Here is an 18,845-nt window from a genome sequence, read left to right on the forward strand (position 1 = left end):
CAGTCTGATCCTTCTTGTTGGTTGTCTTATGTTCCTCCCTGTATTGAACACTTGATTAATGAAGTTCAATGGAGTTTTTCTTTAAAAAAAAAAAAAAAATGTTCGACCATATTTCAAAACGTTCAAAACACTGCCGTTTTCGCTGGACAGAAAAACAAAGGAAAAGGGAAAAGAAACTGTTACAAAAACACGCTATATAACACACTGAGATTTTCCTTCAAAATAACACACTGAGATTTTGCATTTTACTCAGAAACTTTGTCCAGTCCACCAAAGAAACAAATAGCAAGACAGACACATTCCATAAGGAACAACTAAACAAGATACAATCACGGCCGCCCTGGCCAATATTAAGTTATTCCATACACAGGCAAAGATGCGTGTCAAACTGTAAAATACAAGCTTCGGCATTACAAGAATTTGAACAGCATATATATCACTGCGATCAGAACCACAATCCCAATGACTGACATAAGCATGCACATGCAGGAGCACCCACCCTTTGTGCGCTTGTTTAAAATTGCAAGCCTCTTTTGTACTCGCTGTTCATTGTTCAGGAGAACCAAGGCATCAAAAATAGTGCAAAAATACATGCATACCATACGGGGATAAAATAAGATTACCATACTAAGCATCAGAAATAAAAATAAATAAATAAAGTTAACCTAACTCCAATTGTCCAATGAATAGATTATGAAAAATGATTCGATGGTGTATTGTTGGATTCAATATACAGCAGAAATTAAGTAATAGAAACAGGGCCAATAGAACCAGAAAAAATATTGAGCAAAACATGTAGGGAATGTATAAGAAGACTGATGCCAAGATTCGTAACCTTTTCAATATAGTATTTTTCTCAATTTCAGGAATGAGTGGAAAGTCTTTCCATTTTTATTTTCACATGTTTGCTTTTTTGGTTAAAATTTTCGAAATTCCCCAATGACATTAATTCCTTCTTATTATGAAGAGCTGAACCAAAATCTAGTCAATGCTATTAACTAAAAAAGGGTTTCGAAGGTAATTATGCAGCACGATTGTCACCTGTAGACGGGAGTCTGTAACATCAACATGTTCGTCCAGGTCATCCTGCAATGAATAGGATCACAAAAACATGAAATTCGCAAACAGTTCTTAAAGAATGAGTTTTCAGAGGAAAGATAGCTTAAAGTGATATGAGTATATATACTAAAACACATATCTATGTTGATGAATTAACAATAAGGAACACACATACAATGAGTCTTGTTTGCAAGCCAAGTTCTTCATTGACAGCCAATGCAATATGTTTGGTGCTTATTACTGTCTCCTCCAATTTCTCGAGGCCTTCATCTTGTTCTGTATAAAAAGAAACACCAGGCAACTTAAACACATATCAAAATTTATACCAAACTTCTCTTTTTATCCTGAAAAAAGCTTGCAAAAACTCACCTTTCATTATTTGTCGTTGAAGAGCGACAACGCCAGAATTGTCAAGGCCATTTGTTCTGCTCATGGCATCAACAGGCTTTATTTCTGGTCCAAGTAAGCTGTCTCTATTCGCAAAATTGGACATGTTCAAAGTCGATGCCATCTGATTTGCTTTTGACCTTAAAGTTGCAAGCATGTCCTTGCGTCGATTAATCTCTTTCTCAGTCCTGCAAATAGATGCATTAAATTCAGTTCAAGTTATCAAAGAGAATAACAAAAATGCTTATGAGCAACTTCTACCAAGATAGAAAGCAAAATACTGCAGCATTTGTGAACTTGCATAAAAATTTCTCAAGTTCTCAAATCAGACACACTGAACAAGATCCTATGTCCCCTGAGCTAAGCTGCCTTAGGCTAAAATATAATGCATGTACACAAAAAACAAGATAATTGACATATACAAATTCCCACTCGGAAGATTAGGAGAGACATGAGTAGAGGCTGCTTTCAACCAAAAAGACTTACAAAGGTTGCTTTGTAGGAAGTTTGGACAAAAGAGACTCTAAGCTATCAAGCCTAGTTCCCAATATAGTAATTTTCCTCCTTATAGCAGATGAATGACGCTGTGCCTCTGTCCCTGTTGTGGGCAACGAACTTCTTTCAGATATCATGTTAGTGATATCATCTGCAAGCTTTACTGCTTCATTATACTCCCTGACCCATGAATCTCCAGAAGCTGCCATTGCCTTAAGATCAAGAATAAATGACAAATAATCAAAACAAAACCATTGGTTACCTTTTAACCCCAACACTATGATTCAAAAGTAGTAAAAGAAAGTCTTTAGCTTCGCTTATGTGCACCTTCAGCTAGTCCTACCATAAACCAGCAGTCTAGGTGGTGTGAACTGACATATACATCAAGAATAGCAAACAACAGCTCGGCTAAAAGGACGCACATACCATATTACGTTTCGATAGATTCCCTCAAGAAAATTACATGAAATTCATCACAAATTATAGCATAGAGAGCTAAAGCTTAACAAAATTGGGAAAAAAGTGCAACTAGAAAACGGCCAAGAGCATTGCGTGATCGTTATTATGATCACGCAATTCCGATCCGCAATTCTACATCAATTCAATCCGTAAGAAATCACTAAACCTCAGTAATCGGTCCAAAAAACCCGAAAACCAACTCAGACCACCGTACATCAATTCAACCCAATTAACATAGAGCGCGATCAAAATTGAAGATCAAAATTTGAAGAACAGTTCAATTTTGCATTTTCAGTACAACACGCGAATATCCTAAAACCCGGGTTAATCAGCTAGGTTGAATGAGAGAGGAATAGAATCTTACCTTTTGGATGGGAATAGGGGGCGGAAACGAAACTCAATTAGAAAGATGTGATAATCGGGTGGGTATGATTGAGTTTTGACAAGCGGAGGAGAATCGGAAAGAGGCGACAGGAGGAGACGCCACCACTTACCGGCAAGTTTTGTCGGGCTTCGGCGTCGTCTTCGTGACGCGCATTCGGATTGAGATTGGGAAAGAGCCTTTTGAGTTTGGACCGCTAAGGCGTATTATTTATTCGGATTCCGGAATTAAAAATAAAAATATATATATCCGTCATATATATCTCATATTCTCATAACAGGGCGTTTGGTTGGAGGGCGGAAATTATGTGGGAAAGGAATTGTAATACCATGGAAGTTGAATTACTGGGAATAAAGTGGGAATTTAAATTTCAGTGTTTGGTTGACAGGAATAGAATTACTGGGAATTTCAATTCCAATGTTTGGTATACATGGGAATTGAAAGGGAATAAGTAGTATAAAGTCAAAAATGTCCATTATTGTTGTTAGACATTAATTTTAGGTTAAAAAAGGAAGGGATAATTTTGACTCATCACTATCTTTTTTTCCCAGGAATTAAAATACCAGGGGGGGACATGGGATTTTAATTCCATGAAAATGGGGGAATTGCAATTCCCTCCAACCAAACTACGGAATTTAATGGCCTTTGGAATTAGGTGGGAAGGTAATTTAAAATCCCTCCAACCAAACGCCCTGTAAGTGTTTGAGACTTTGAGTTATTTTATATGACTTACTCAGTTTCATCTAATAAATTTTGACATTTATAGTCATTTGAGTTTGGGTAAATTTTGTTTTTGAGAAATACTCTTACTAAAGACGGATGTAAATCATGGTGAATGCCGGTGCCCATTTTGGACATAATTTCCACTTCTGTCCACTTTAGATATAAATAATTTCGTCCACTTTGGACATAATTTTCAGGAATAATAATTTGCCCATTTTGGACATAATAATTTCCAAGAATCTGCCCACTTTGGACATAATTTTCACATTGTCTACTTTCTTTTTTTTGAACACTTTGGACATAATTTTCACATTGTCTACTTTCTTTTTTTTTTTTTTTGAAAGTTACTAGCTCTATTACATTGTAGTATCTGTTCATATACTTTCTCAACCTACTGAAACACAAAGAACCAATAACGCCTCCACTGAGGCTCGAACTTATAATCTTCTAAATGGAAGTCCAACCCGGATACCATTGGACCACATAGTCCTGGTATATAACTACTTTCTTAATTTTATGGGAGTGTAACTTTGTGCCACTAGACTAGAAAGTCGTTGGTTTGAGTTTAATTAGGTTGGTTATTTTTATTTTGAGAGTCTTTAGGTCCTTAACATGATGAATCTCTTGGAATTATTCGATAATTTTTATGTTATTTGGATCAAAATTATTGGTTGAGATCACTATAAGAGAAAATATGCAATTGCATTTATCATTAAGCTCAATATCATTTGTTACAACTTACACTTGACTTATGCTCCAAGACCACGTATTAGATGTCATATCTACATGTTTAGTACATTGATTTCATAAAAAAGTATACTTTTCGTTTATAATTTATAAAGTAATTACATGATTCGTCTATATATACTTATTAGACGTGCTTACTTTTCGTCCTTAAGCTACAATTAATGTTGTAAATTTCTTCATTTTTTCCTAACAAAACATTATGGATCAAATTTGCAATGCCAAACTAATAAAGTCGTTTCGAACTATAGTCCACTGTGCAATGTGAAATTGGCCCACATGTGTCTGTGTATATATATTTTGGATCAGGTGCAGGTGCGAAGGAGTTGTAAGGTTAAAAATGTGCAACAATCTCATACATTAATTTCATCCAATCTACTTCGCTTAAAAAAAGTACACTTCGAATATACATTAAAGGTGTGCTTGAAAACACAAAAAACATGCACTTTGAAGTCCAAAATTATGCACTTAAAGGCACACCGATGTGCAATTAAAGCAATTTATGGTAACAAAAATTGAAGTTATTCAACTTAAGTGTTGTTGAGAAGCAAATTCCTTTTACAAATCGTTTGTAAATCTTACAAATTTAATTAGAAAGTTACATATACATGATTGAAAAGAAGGCAAAACATATAATCAAATTGACCCATAAATATGCACTTGAGTGCATAAAAGTGCGCACTTGAACGCAGGGAAATGTGTATTTGAAGGCCAAAGTCATGCACTTAAATGCAATAAGATGTGTACTCCAAAGGAGAAACTATATATCGAGACAACATATATGCACTCAAACAATGAGAAATATACACTAGAATAAGGAAAATGTGCACTCGAAGACAAAGAACATCTTAACTAACTTACACAAATTTATGATAATACCACATTTTTTTTTTTTTTTTTACTGTCTTCATTTTGGGCAGGATCAATTTATAAAATCAAACCATATTTTTTTACCTAAAGAAAGTTCCGCATGTGATTCGTAACATATATCATTGTCTTATCAATCCTAATATTTGTATACTATATAAGAAAATAATTAAATTTAAATTTAAACAACTTGTAAATAAAAATTTGGATGCAAGCATGATAGGTGTCATGAGTATACTCTAAGTATAAAAAGAAAACATATTTAAGTCCATACTATACTTAAATTAATCATCATTCGCACTCTAGCAACTCAATTAAAGATAAAAGAACTAACCATATTGCAAACATCTCATTTAGTTTTCAATGAAAGTTCAAAGCGGGTAAAATTGCAAAATGAGAATAATTCTATTAGAATATAAACTAAACTATTTTTCTTTTGGGATAAGGGTCAAATAGCATATCAAACTACACACAAAAATACAATTGGGTCACTGAACAACGCAAATTCGAACATTTTAACCTAAAATGACTTATTTACCTGTTAATGTGCTGATGTGTTGGTTACTTTATTTTAAAATAATTTTTAAAAATTTATTTAAATAATTTTAAATGAAATACTTATTTATTTATTAAAAATAGTTCCTATAGCTTACCAGAGAAGAAGGGGACCTTTCGTCTCCGCCCAACCGGCCATGGCGTCTATTGACCCTTTTTTTAATAAATAATTTAAAATTAATTAAATAAAAATTTTAAAATTAGTTTTAAATAAAGGAACCGACACGTTAGCACATGAATATGTAAACAAGTCACTATTGGTTAAATTGAATGAATTTGCATGTTTAAAAACTTAAGGAATAAGGTTCAAATTGGCCACTGAACGTAACCTGAAAATGCAATTAGGCCACTGAACGAAAAAAAAGTGCAATTAGGCCACTGAACACTCCAAAAATGTGCAATTTCACCTGATAGCAGGTTACCCTCAATTTTAGCAGGTTATCTGCTTACGTGGCAGCTGAGTTGGCATTTTTAATAAATTTTAAATCATTTTTAATAAATTTTAATAATAAATTTTTATTTAAAAAAATTTTTAAAAAATAAAAACGACTTTATTTAATTTTTTATTTAATTTTTTTTCAATTTTTTATAAAATTTATTATTAAAATTAATTATTAAAAATTATTTAAAAATTATTAAAAATGCCAACTCAGCTGCCACGTAAGCAGGTAACCTGCTAAAATTGATGGTAACCTGTTATCCGGTGAAATTGCATACGTTTGGAGAGTTCAGTGGCCTAATTGCATGTTTTTGGAGTGTTCAGTGACCTAATTGCACTTTTTGTTCGTTCAGTGGCCTAATTGCATTTTCAGGTTACGTTCAGTGGTCAATTTGAACCTTATTTCAAAACTTAATTATAATTTTTTTAAAAAAAATTTAGTAACTTAATTGTAATTTTGTGTGTAATTAGATAACCTATTTGACCCTTATTTCTTTTATTTTTGATACATTAAATTTCAATTAATTTAGTTAGGAAAGTAGAATTGAATCATTGCTCACCCTAATTTCCAGGGCATACGCGTAAAATGAAGAAGCTAGTAGCACGGTGATGAGAAGGGACAGCGCGGTCTATTTATCACGGAAAAAATTCTTTTTATTTATTTAAAAAAATCTCTCTTCGGTCTCTCTTTCTTTCTCTTTCTCTCTCTCTACGCTGTGCTTGCTGGAAGGCTCCATCTATCTATCTATCTCGCGGGGGATACATACATACATACTGTCACGCCACAATTAGTCTCCCAAATTACACCCACAAGACCTCTTTCTCCCTCAATTACCCGCCAAAAGGTATAATTTTTAACTCTCCCAATTCCCCATTCCCATTTTTTTCAAATTTTTTCTCCCAAAATATCACCGCTCTCTCCCCGCTCTCTTCCCCATATCCCCTTCTCTCCCCTGCTTTCCTAGGGTTTCACCTCTCCATGGCTTCACGTCTCTCTCTTCTGTGCAGGTCTTGCTTCGGGAGCCATTGGTTTCGCCTCGAACGGCGTCGTTTGCGCGCACGGATCGGCTAGGGTTTTTTTCCGGGATGGAAGAGGTGAGATCCGGGGAGAAGAGGCTGCCGGATGATGTGGAGCTTGAGGGGCAGCCTGCTGGGAAGAAGGTGAAGGGATTGGTGGGTGGGAATGTGAAGAAGGTGGCGGAGTTGGTGCTCGTGCTGGCGGCGATGGGGAAGATGCGGGGTGGGAGGAGCCCTACTGATGCGGAGAAGGAGATGATGGCGGAGGCTAGGGATAAATTGGCTGAGGTGTGTCAAGTGTTTGCTCCCAAGGATGTGTTTCCGAGGGACGCGTTTGGAGGTGTAATCGAGGACCTTGGGCTCAATAAGCTCAAGGAGCAGAGGTTAGGGTTTCGTCCCCCTAAGACGTCTATTGCTGAGAAGATGTTGCTTTCCAAAAGAAAGGTTTGGTTTTTCTTCTTGGACTGGAGAACATTATTTTGTTAATTGCGTTTTCTTTGTACAGTACATTTGTGTTTTGAAACCAATAGCTAAGGAGGAGGTTGTTCATTGTTGACATGCAATATGATATGGATAGTAATTAGCTCATGTCAGCTCAGCTCAATCAACTGAAATCTTCAATCTACACTCACCCCTTAAAAGTTTCATACTAGTATATGGATCACTACTACGAGTAACTATTTGACTTCTTGAATGGATGCCAAGATGCATCTCTAATGTTACAGGTTACATTTAGTGGTGTCCGACTTATTTAAGTAAAAAGTATAACAAGATTATCATACCGTAAAGGCTCAAATAAATACAATGGAAAACTAAGCTTAGAGTTAGCTTAATGTTTTTTTTTACCCTGATTGTAATAAGTTTGAATTTTTAAGGACTCATTACTGGGCTGTGTATTCTATAAAACTAAATGCTAATTGAATTCTGGTACCATTCAATTGTGTTCCATTATTTTTTTCTTGCTTCTCACCTGGCACTAAAAAGCTCTACTTATCCAATTGTGGCTTATGCACACCGAATAATAGTTCACACTTTACTTTTTTCCTTCTGATTTCAGATGGAAAAACCGGAGGACTTTACCCTACAGTCTGCTCCCTATTCATCCCAACGCTTGCAATCAAATTCAGGTACAACAGTTGAGAATCGTGCTCCTCCACATGCTGCTCGAATGTTTCATGCTGATAAACCTGGCCAAGCACCAATTTCCTCTGGAAATTTTCAGTCAGCTTCAACTTTGGGTCATGGATCTACTGCAAACTCTGGATCTTTACCTTATCAATTACCTACAAGTGAGATCAGGCCAGTTACTCACGCTGGGTTAACCACTGGTAATCTTGGTAAAGACAATTCTCCAGTGGCATTGCCACGTGTTGAAAGACCACATTTCAGACCTGATGGGAGGTCAAATGGTGCTTCTCATATTCAAGGTAACATTTGTTTGCAAGTTTTAGAGTACATTATGGTTATTAGTTGTTTGAATAATACAGAAGATACGTTTAGGATAGAGATAGAAGTTGAATTGTCTAGATATTACAAGTAGGTTTGTTCTCTCTTTCTGGCCACTTAATTAAGAAGTAACATAAAATGTGTTGGGTGGGCGGAGGATGCAGTGTGATAAGTAAATCCATCCCAATATTATTGTTTCATTAATAATGTATATGCATCAGATAATATTCTCATTCCAAGTTTTATTTTTAATATATTCACAAGGTTCCGCTTTTGCGGGACTTGGGAAGGCCACATATCTGTGACCTTCTTGTAAATTCTGTTTCTGACTGCAATTTTAAGTTGGTGTTAATTATCAATTTATTACAGCTTCATCTGGGGATCACTCGACCCTGAGGCCACCTAATTGGTCTATGACACCACCATCACATTCAGCAGCCAAGGTGGGACCTGAAAATGGGGTGCCAGCACATTCAACTACCAAAGTTGAGGGAGGTCCTGAATATAAGTCAGGGATGGCCCACCAAGTAACAACATCTAGACCTTTTATTAATCAGACTTCTTCTGGAAACTTGACAACCGTACACCAGCAAATACATGGGATAAACTTTGTCCCAGCTCCTCCAAGTAACACTCATGCTGAAGTTGGTAAGATTGTTCAGAGGTTCTTACAGCCCCAGCTTCCTGATCGACCTGTATGGACTCCGCCATCTAGAGATTATATGAGTAAGGCACTGACTTGTCAAATGTGCAAGTTTACAGTAACTGAGGTGGAAAATGTTCTTGTCTGTGATGCTTGTGAAAAGGGGTATCACTTGAAATGTCTCCAAATAAATAATCAGAAGGGTGTTCCTAGGGGAGAGTGGCATTGTGGAAGGTGCTTGTCACTAACAAATGGTAAACCAATACCCCCTAAATATGGTCGTGTCATGAGAAACATCAATGCATCAAAAGTCTCTTCGACTGCACCAATGGTTCAGCCATCTCTTGACAAAAAAGTTTCTCAGAAAGTGATAGTGAATGGGAATGTTGCATTACAAAATCCTCCAACTGTTGGTATAGCAAATAGAGTTAACCCTGCATCTTTTCCAAAGGTTGAAAATTCCAAAGACATGCAAGGGAATGACACAATGTCAAGTAGAAGTGCTGATAGTAAAGTTTCTTCTGAATCCTGTCCAAACAGTTTGATGAAAGCTTCTGGTGATAGTAGTGTTTCTCCTGTTGGCTCATCAGTTGATAAACCTTGCCAAGGGGAAGCATTTGAATTGAAACAGCAGCCTCCTGCTAAAATTGAGTCAACGCTCAATTCATCTGATCATTCACATCCTTCTGTGGACTGCTCAAGTATAGATCATATACGGCTATCAAATAGTATAGAGATTTCATCTAAGCAGTCTCCTGGAAATAACCTTGAGGTTGTTGATTTGAAGGAATCTTGTGGTAGAGCCACCAGTTCCAATGATGTTGCTAAAAGAGGAGAGCAAGGGGCTGGAGAAGTAAATACTGCTAATGACTCTACAACCTATAATAGGAACACAAAGTGCAGTAGTTCTTTATCAGATCGGTTACATATTGTTGATTGGGTTGGCAGCAAACATTCAGTTGGAGATGATAAATTATTTTATGATGCATGCCGCATTAATGGCTATGTCTATAATCTTGAAGACTATGCTCTTATTCGTTTTGGAAATGACAGATTGATTCCTTCAAAGCTTCAGGTGAGTGACCAGTTAGGCATTTTGAGTACCACAGCCAATTAATTTTGGACAAGCAATAATCTAATTGTGTTTGAAAATCTTATCATTTACTGGTTTCTATTTGTAGACATTCATTGTATGTCATGAACCGTGCTTAAATTATGTCTGGAGCATCATTGATTCCAGACTACCTTATCTACATGTAATTGTTTATCCTCAAGTCCTAGCAATCTGTTTGGGTAGAATCAAAATAAATTTTAGGATTTCTAGCACTCAATCTTTGTGATGTATTTCCCATTTTGCATTTTTTTTAATTGCTTATGTATGAAGAAAGAAATGTGTGTGTGTGTTTTGTTTTTTTTGTTTTTTTTTTTTCCTGTGTAGTGCCCCAAGTATTTGCTAGCTGCATCTTGCTCTAAACTGATGTAATATTTTTAATACCTTGATAAGCCAGTCTTTTTTTATATCTGCACTTCTGCAGACTATGTGGGAAGATGCCAAAACTGGAATGAAATGGGTTACTGTCAATCGGTGTTACTTTGCCAGAGACTTGCCAGCATCTGTTGGCCGCCCATGTAGTCTGGAGAGCAGCGAGGTATGCCACTGATTCTAACCCTTTTCGTAAGTAACGCAAATGTCGCGTTTGCTGGTGTGAGTGGGATCGACAAAGGTTGTTCTGTTTGCTAGAAGTTTGTAACCAATTTTACTTTGAATTCCACATGGAAGATGAGTTTCGCTCTATATTTCTAGTTGAGAAGAAACAATCCAAACATCTCTCTTAAAATGGTATTTTAAAAATTGTATACAAATGTAAGTCATAAATAAATTTTATTACCTTTACGGGTGCGCTTAGACTATGCAACATCAGTGTTGTAAAACTCGGCCTAGGCGGCCGCTTAGGTGCTAGTTGCCCCTAGGCCAAGTCGATTATGGACTTAATTGGAACTTCACTTCTGGCTAGTTGGATAAAGGCTTACTTGGGCGTTTATTATTATTATTTTTTTTTATTGAGGGTTTCGCTCAAAACGATGTCGTTTTGAGCGAAATAACCCTATATTGGGGAAGTAGCCAAAAAACGAAGAGCAGACATCCAAAAATCAATTAAGAAAAACTGAAAAACCCTTTTAGTTTGCAATGGTTGTTGTAGTTCCACTGAGTCTTCAACCGTGTTCAAGCTTGCAATGACAAATGATCCATTACCCACTCTATTTGCAATTTCCGTCCGCCATTGCTTTGGAGTTTGGACTTGTCGCTTGCCTTCGTTGCTCACCATCATTGGATTGAGCAGTGTGAGGCTTTCCCTTTTGGCTCTCTTTTGACTTCTTCAACAAACTGAGAGTATGACATTATCAATGGCTTTTGCGTATTTTTTGCTTTGGACAGTTGACCTTTGGTTTTCTAACATGCTTTTGGCATATAGAGAAAATGGCATTTTTGGTTCCTGAATTGCTCCACTTTTGGAAAATTGGTCCCAATCAATTAGTTTAAACAAATTTAGTTTCTTAATTGTCTATAATGTTACACTTTTAGTCCTTGGTGTTATGTAATTGTGTCAAAATTCATTAACATATGAGGTTATTTTTGTCATTTAGAATCACTATCCATTAACAATGGTGTTCACAAGGAGAGAATGAGACTTTAAACATTGATATTGATTTTAAATTACAAAAATAATTTCATAAAAAGAGTTTGCTACATGGTTTGGTAATTATATAACTCTAGGGATTGAAAGTGCAACATAGTGGACGATTGAAGGACTAAATTTGTTTAAATTAACAAATAGGGACCAAATTTTCAAAATTGAACTAATTCAAGGCCAAAAGTGTTACCCCCCCCCCCCCCCCCCCCCCCTCCTCTCACTCTCTCTTTATATATATATAGGGCCAAGATCATGTGACAACGTGCATACTAATTTAATCTATTTATTTAGAATGATCAAGGGCTAGAAATGTAGGAAAAAACACGGTGCTATTTCCATAATTATGACGGTGTATTTGAAAACACTTGATAGTGCATCTGCGTATAATTGACAGTGCACTCATGTGTGTGCACTATAAGTTATTGGTGGATGTGCTATCAAGAGTTTCCAAATGCACCGTTGTAATTATGGAAATATCACTTCATTTTTCCCTTAATTTCCAGCCCTTGATCATCCTAGATGGACGGATGATATTAGTCCATAAGTTTTCACGGGGCTACTAGTTTCATTTGGACTTGATTCTATATAGACATATATACATATATTACCTATGTACCTACGTGGCTCCTAGGTTCTAATGGGCACCTTTTACAACATTGTGCAACTTATATACTCCTCCTGTCCCATTTTACTTGTCTTACTTTTCTTTTTAGTTTGTCCCAAAATGTTGTCCTCTTTCCAAAATTGAACATCACCATCATTCTACTTTTCCCAATTTACCCTTATGAGTTTGCATTCTTTGTTGCTTTTATTTCCAAAAGTGAGAAAAGTGAGGGCATAATTGAAAAATACATAGCATTTATTTTAGTTTCTTAAAAAGCGTGCAAAAAGCAAATGTCACAACCAATTTGGGACGGAGGGAGTATTATTTTGAAAATGAATAAAAATTCAGATTTAATTTTTGAATTACAAGATGCATCATTAACTTTCTTAAAAGATTTGACCAGCCATCAATTATTCAATGGGCAAAGCAATAATAAAAACTGTTAATATATTTCCATTCATTTCTTAGATGTGATATATCTGATTTTTTTATTATTATTTGGATGTCACATTTTGAAATACTATTTTAATATTTTAATAAGAAGGAAATAAAAGTGGGAGGTCACCACCCTAATTTTTATTGTGCTTGAGAGTTACTCAATGGAAATGGATGTTACTGGAGGTTTGTTAAATCAGTAAATGACATTCCAATTTACTCAACCTCATCTTACTTTGGCTTTAGTTGTGCATCTATTGTCAACTTTGCTCAACACGTTAGTATTATATATGTTTCCCAGTTGGGTATTTTCACTTCAGGTAGATTAGGCTAGGGAAAATTATTTCAGAGTTTGAGACCTTCATCTTGTTACATGTTCATTTCGGAGGCCTCAACGCTGTTCGCTGGTGATCTAATTTGATTCTTGAACTGTTTGAAAAGTTTATCAGATTTGACAATATGGTTTGGGTTTGAATGCTTTTTTGTCTTGTTGCCATTGGTAGCTGGTATCTGTTGCAAAATTTGTCTGTAAGAATAAATTGACAGTTTATGCTTAATGTGTATTGCCTGTAGGTCTATTTGTCTAATTTTGGGAGTGCTGTAATGGCTGGCCTTATTGAAGGTCCATGTGAAGTTCTTCCTCCAAGCAAGTTCACTGAAGAAAGAGAAAGGAGAACTTGTGCAGTAACAGAGAAAAATGATTTACGGCCACTTTACCTATGCAAGTATGTCCTACTGTGTCTTTTGTGCATTGCTTTTGTTGCTGAGTTTCACATATAAAGGAAGTGCATGATAAAAGAAAAGGACAAGTGATAAACAGGCTAAAAAAGAGGGGTTGGATTCACTAGCACTTGCACTGTAATGTGGATGGGGTCCACAGCAGTGTCATTTGGCATGATTAAGCCCCCTCATTTTCAGCTTCAATACCAGTTTCCAAAGTAAAATTGGTGTTTGCCTTTTCCTTTACCATTGTATGATTCTAGGCTTATACAAAACTTCCCTTAAGCAGATTTCTTGGATGTATGCGGCTAAGAATATACAATTGAGTTAATGATGTTTAATAGTTGAGACACTTTTCAAATATTAGGTACTGTTACATTGATATTGAGATATGAAGCACCAGTATCATAATGTTCTCTTATAGTCTAGAAGTACCTTAAATAGGATATACTTTGTGCTTAAGATTTTTGTTAGATTGGAAGCTAAGTCCAAATTTAAAGACGAGGATGGAAGCTAGGTCCAAATTTAAAAGATGATTCAACCTTTTTCATGTCATTGTTAATTGTCTTTTCAGCATCTGATGAGTGCTGTGAATTTACACTTTTCCCCCCTGTTGTTCAACTGTTACCTGCAGATGGATTTTTGATGAAGCTAAAGGCCTATTCCGTGATGTTTCTTGTTAATGGGCGGTGAAATGTATTTTTGTGACTGCCCTCTGTATCAGGTACACCAATTTAGGTAGTTTTATTGTATTCTTGACTTGTTTTAATAAAAAATTATAATGGAAACCGAAAAACTAGATGGCTCGGTAACTGTGAGCTTTTATTTCCCATGAACAGAAGGGAGCAGGTTGTTGTGGCAGTGAGAGTTTGATGTACAATATGTAGCAGTAGTTGTAATCTGTGACCCTTCTTCTTCATTAGATACTATAGGGAAGTGCAGATTTTCTCCTTGAAAGGCTTTGTTAGATTGGTGGAATGTAAAAAAAAGTGTAGACTTGTTTTTAGATGTCATATCTGACTATCTAAAGATTTTTATGTTAAGATAATTTTATTCTTTTTGTGGACAGAAAATAAAATATTTCTTTTTATTCTTTCATGTATAAATGTATTGCCGTGTATGCAACTTTCTATTTACAGATGGGTTAATGATTGAAAAGGCAAGTTAGAGGATAAGTATGAGAGTTATGAAGTGTGGTTGGAATTCCCTTTTTAAACTGCAACTTACATATTTGAAATAGATTTCATATCTTCGTCTTAAATTGTGTATTTTTAGTATTGAAATTGTAAATATCTAGAATATAAGTTGTGTTTTTAAGTTTTGAGAATTTGTGAATATAATACATGTATATTACAAATTGTGAATATTTAATATGTAAATTGTTAAATTGTGTATCTTTAGATCTGAATTCATCTTGCAAGGTGGACCTGAGTTCACATAATAATTTGCCAGGAACAAGTTAGGTTTTGATAAATATGGCCTGTTTAAAAATGGGGCCAACCTGGCCCAAGTTGTATATAGGCTAGCTTGTGACATGTAGGTCCTTAAGGGTTGGGTAAACCATTTTTTAGAAAAATGAAAAACAAAAAATATTTTAATTATTATTTTATATTTATATTATTTTATTTTATTTTTCCAACTTAACAAATGATTAAAAAAAAACTTTTTCCTTATTTTCCAATACAAAAACAACATAATTTCATCTACAATAATCATCATTATCATTATTTATAAACTTCAACTTCATTTATTTATCTACTCCTACCGTCTATCTATTTGTTTATCTAGTTATCTATATACTCTTACCACCGTCTATCTATCTCACCATTATTCATATCTACTTATTTTCTCTTCTCCCAAATACTACTCTACTAATTCATATCTACTTATTTTCTCATCATTACTATCTATAAATCGACCACCACCCGTACATTATATATATATATATATATATATATATATATATATATATATATATATTCTTTTGCTTACTTTACCCATCATCACCTATTACTCTATTTTCATCTACGTATCTCAATATAACATACTTGCACTTAGAGCTAGATATTATAAAAGACAATGTGTAGGGTACTCGCCTATAATATTCATTTGAACGCGAATGAATATTAGTTGTATTTGTCACAATCCAATTTGACACTACCTTAGTGATGCGTCCCACATGCAACTAATGAAAGTTCGAGCCAAAATTTAAGACTTGGTCAAATTTATACTCATGAGTTAACTTTCATAATGTAGTTAAGACCTTGGTTAGTTCGCATCAGAACCACATCAGTGAATTGAGTATTGTGAATGTAATACTCGACTAATAATTAATTTGTCATCGAATTTAGTGGTTGCATCAAATTTAAGCTCATCTACATAAAATTCTAGATTTAATTATTTGTATCTTATTAACAATGATGTTGTTAAAAAACCAATGCAAAAGAGAAAAATAAATGAAAGAAAAAATGAAAATCATCAATCAAAATTCATCAGATCAATTTTAGTGTGGTAGTCATATACATGCACGCATGACACCTTAAATAATTGATACCTAAAAAATAGTTTGGATCGGAGTAAAATCATAATTGTGATTCCTAATTCAACGGATCACTGCAGCCACCTCTATAGCCTATACTCTTCCCATTAAATTCTTCGAAATTAAGAAAAACAACAAAAGAGGAATATTTTATATTATATATATATATTTATGATTGAAGAAACGTATAGTAGGGGGCATTGGAAAATAGAAAATCCAAATTAAATTAAAGATTAGATATTCACATGGGTCTACCATTCCCAATTGCTTGGGATTTAAGTTTAGTTTGTAGGGATAGGGATAGGGATAGGGATAGGGATAGGGAAAGGGAAAGGGAAAAAAAAAAAAAAAGCAAATGAATCCATTCAGTTTGGGTGTAAGTCCAACTTTATAGTTTGTGGTGATAGGGATGGCAAGAATAGGAATTGGAATAAGCAAATTAAAGCATGCATGAAGGGGTTTGCCGGCCGGCCTGTATTTATTTATGATGGCAAATCAATAATTACTGTGTCGGCTAGTTGCTGCTTCAACTTCAACTCAGTGCATGTTCGAATGGACAACTCAGTTGGTCACAGTTTTGAATCAATGATTCGGAATCGAGTCTCACCAGTGACAGTATGTGTGAGAGCAGTCACTCAAAGTGAGGGGCTCCTTGTACACAGTAAGCAAAGGGGTCTATGGGATCGGGGTGTGAAAAGTCCTTGGGATTGAGGATTCAACTTTTTGAGAATAACTTTAACTCACTGCATGTTCGCATGGACAGTTCTGTTGGTCACATGGACGGAGTTTTAGATCAATAACCCGGGATGCAGTAAGCAAAGGTCTGTGGAGTCGGAGCGTAGAAAATCTTTAGAATTAGGGATTCAACTTTTTGAGAATAATTTTAACTCAGGGTGAGAGAGAATTGCATTTATTATATTGGGGAATTCAGAATTGAAGTGTTTGAATCGTATAGGGTATGGTGATGGTGATGATTGTATATATCCATCATATTTCTTGTATTATTGGATTGGAGTGTCAGTTTGTGTCATCTCTCATTTGCTCTGCTGCTGGCCTGTACGGCGTTGTTACGTTGTTCAAATGTCTCTGACAACCTAGTCTTATTGTGTCTGCAGTATAAGTGGTCGGTTTATGTTTGTAACTGATTCCAGATCATTAAGAGATTAAGTTACCCACACAAAAGACAAAGGCCCTGTTTGGTAAAAAAATTGGCTTATAGGCCAATTTTGACTTATTTGACCACTATTAATTGTTTGATTTAGTTAAAATATCAATACAAATGTTTGGTTAATTAGTTTTTTGCAACTCTAAAAGGCTAAAATTCAAAAAGCTACTCCAAGCAACCTTTTCAATTAGCTTTTTGAGAAAAGAAATTATACCAAACAACTATCAGCTAACAGCTAATTTACCAAACACTTTTCTACAATCAGCTAATGTTATCAATTATTTATACCCTCTAATTAACACAATCAGCTAACAGCCATTTTACCAAACAAGGCCAAAATTTGCTCGCCTCTAGGGTCTTCATACCTCTGTTCAATCGAATAATAGATTGATAAATCACGGTGATTCAACAACTCATTAAAGCATCAATAATAGTGGAGGTATTTTGTGAGTTTGAGAAATTTTTGTAAGTGTGATTAGGAAAGAGAATATGGGAGGGAGAAAAAAAAAATTAAAACAAAACTGATTTAAAAAAAAAAAAAATCACTATCAGGCGCCCCCTGGGCGCACGTGACTGGACTCACTTTTCTGCCATAATCTCCTCTCTTGAAGAGGAATCTCAACCCTCTCTCTCCGCCAACATTGCTCTTTTTTTCTTAGAAAATGTGCAATATCAATATATGTGGATTGCCTTAGACAATTATTATTGTGGTCCACACAACTGTGTGAACCATAAATAAAAACTACATTATTTGTGGGCAAATTATGATGTGGACACGGTTCTAAAACGGCGTCGTTTTAGTGGAAAATGGTGTCGTGTCAATTAAAAAAAATTGCTTTCTTTCGCCGTTAACAGGGTTTGTCTTCAGGAAATCTATGTTTATAATCACTAAACTCTATATTCATAGTTATAGAACTCTATACTCATAATTTTTGAACTCCATATTCACAATTATTGAACTCTATATTCACAATTGTTGAACTCTATATTCACAATTACAGAACTCTATGTTCATAATTATAGAACTCTAGAAGTCTATGTTCATAATTACTGAACTCTATGTTCATAATTTTTGAACTCCATATTCACAATTATTGAACTCTATATTCACAATTACAGAACTCTATGTTCATAATTATAAAACTCTATTTCATAATTTTTGAACTCTATATTCATAATTCTTAAACTTTATATTCACAACTACAGAACTCTATATTCATAGATACGTAACAATATATTCACAATTTTTTATGTCGCTGAATTCTTTTGACAATTTTTTTTTTTAAATCTGATTGGTGGAGGAAAAACAGTGCCACTAACGGCACCGTTACTTCCGAATTACAGAATGGCGTCGTATTGGATCCGTGTTCACCTTGCAAGGTGGACATGGGTCCTTGACATAACAGTCCTTATTTGTGTAAGGTGGACCAATCCGGTCAACGATATAATTTGTTGGATCCTTAATCCAGGCAA

General features: G+C 35.0%; 2 protein-coding genes across 2 annotated transcripts; one reads left to right on the forward strand and one right to left on the reverse strand.

Annotated features, from left to right (window-relative positions):
- Positions 1-222: 222 nt before the first annotated feature.
- On the reverse strand, positions 223-3,008 carry LOC109190786 (syntaxin-52-like). The gene is made up of 6 exons (XM_019341385.1): positions 2,765-3,008; positions 1,933-2,153; positions 1,429-1,634; positions 1,235-1,335; positions 1,042-1,086; positions 223-542 (listed from the first exon to the last, which is right to left on the reverse strand). Exons 2-6 carry the CDS (start codon positions 2,148-2,150, stop codon positions 411-413), a joined length of 702 nt encoding a protein of 233 aa, XP_019196930.1. The 5' UTR covers positions 2,151-2,153; positions 2,765-3,008; the 3' UTR covers positions 223-410.
- A 3,784-nt stretch (positions 3,009-6,792) lies between these two features.
- LOC109190693 lies at positions 6,793-14,767 on the forward strand. Its single transcript, XM_019341258.1, has 8 exons — positions 6,793-6,955; positions 7,119-7,571; positions 8,185-8,554; positions 8,943-10,291; positions 10,752-10,865; positions 13,522-13,673; positions 14,303-14,392; positions 14,508-14,767. Exons 2-7 carry the CDS (start codon positions 7,197-7,199, stop codon positions 14,349-14,351), a joined length of 2,409 nt encoding a protein of 802 aa, XP_019196803.1. The 5' UTR covers positions 6,793-6,955; positions 7,119-7,196; the 3' UTR covers positions 14,352-14,392; positions 14,508-14,767.
- Positions 14,768-18,845: the final 4,078 nt, after the last annotated feature.

The sequence above is a fragment of the Ipomoea nil genome, unplaced genomic scaffold (genome assembly GCF_001879475.1).
Source record: "Ipomoea nil cultivar Tokyo-kokei standard unplaced genomic scaffold, Asagao_1.1 scaffold1576, whole genome shotgun sequence".
Taxonomy (NCBI): Eukaryota; Viridiplantae; Streptophyta; class Magnoliopsida; order Solanales; family Convolvulaceae; genus Ipomoea; species Ipomoea nil.

Excerpts from the sequence above, each read along its gene's own strand:
- LOC109190786 (XM_019341385.1), bottom strand. The coding sequence starts at position 2,150 with ATGGCAGCTTCTGGAGATTCATGGGTCAGGGAGTATAATGAAGCAGTA. Across the intron at positions 1,635-1,932 it reads CTTCCTACAAAGCAACCTTT|GACTGAGAAAGAGATTAATC; the intron begins GTAAGTCTTTTT and ends ATCTATTTGCAG. Across the intron at positions 1,336-1,428 it reads TCAACGACAAATAATGAAAG|AACAAGATGAAGGCCTCGAG; the intron begins GTGAGTTTTTGC and ends CTTTTTATACAG.
- LOC109190693 (XM_019341258.1), top strand. The coding sequence starts at position 7,197 with ATGGAAGAGGTGAGATCCGGGGAGAAGAGGCTGCCGGATGATGTGGAG. Across the intron at positions 7,572-8,184 it reads TGTTGCTTTCCAAAAGAAAG|ATGGAAAAACCGGAGGACTT; the intron begins GTTTGGTTTTTC and ends TTCTGATTTCAG. Across the intron at positions 8,555-8,942 it reads TGGTGCTTCTCATATTCAAG|CTTCATCTGGGGATCACTCG; the intron begins GTAACATTTGTT and ends AATTTATTACAG.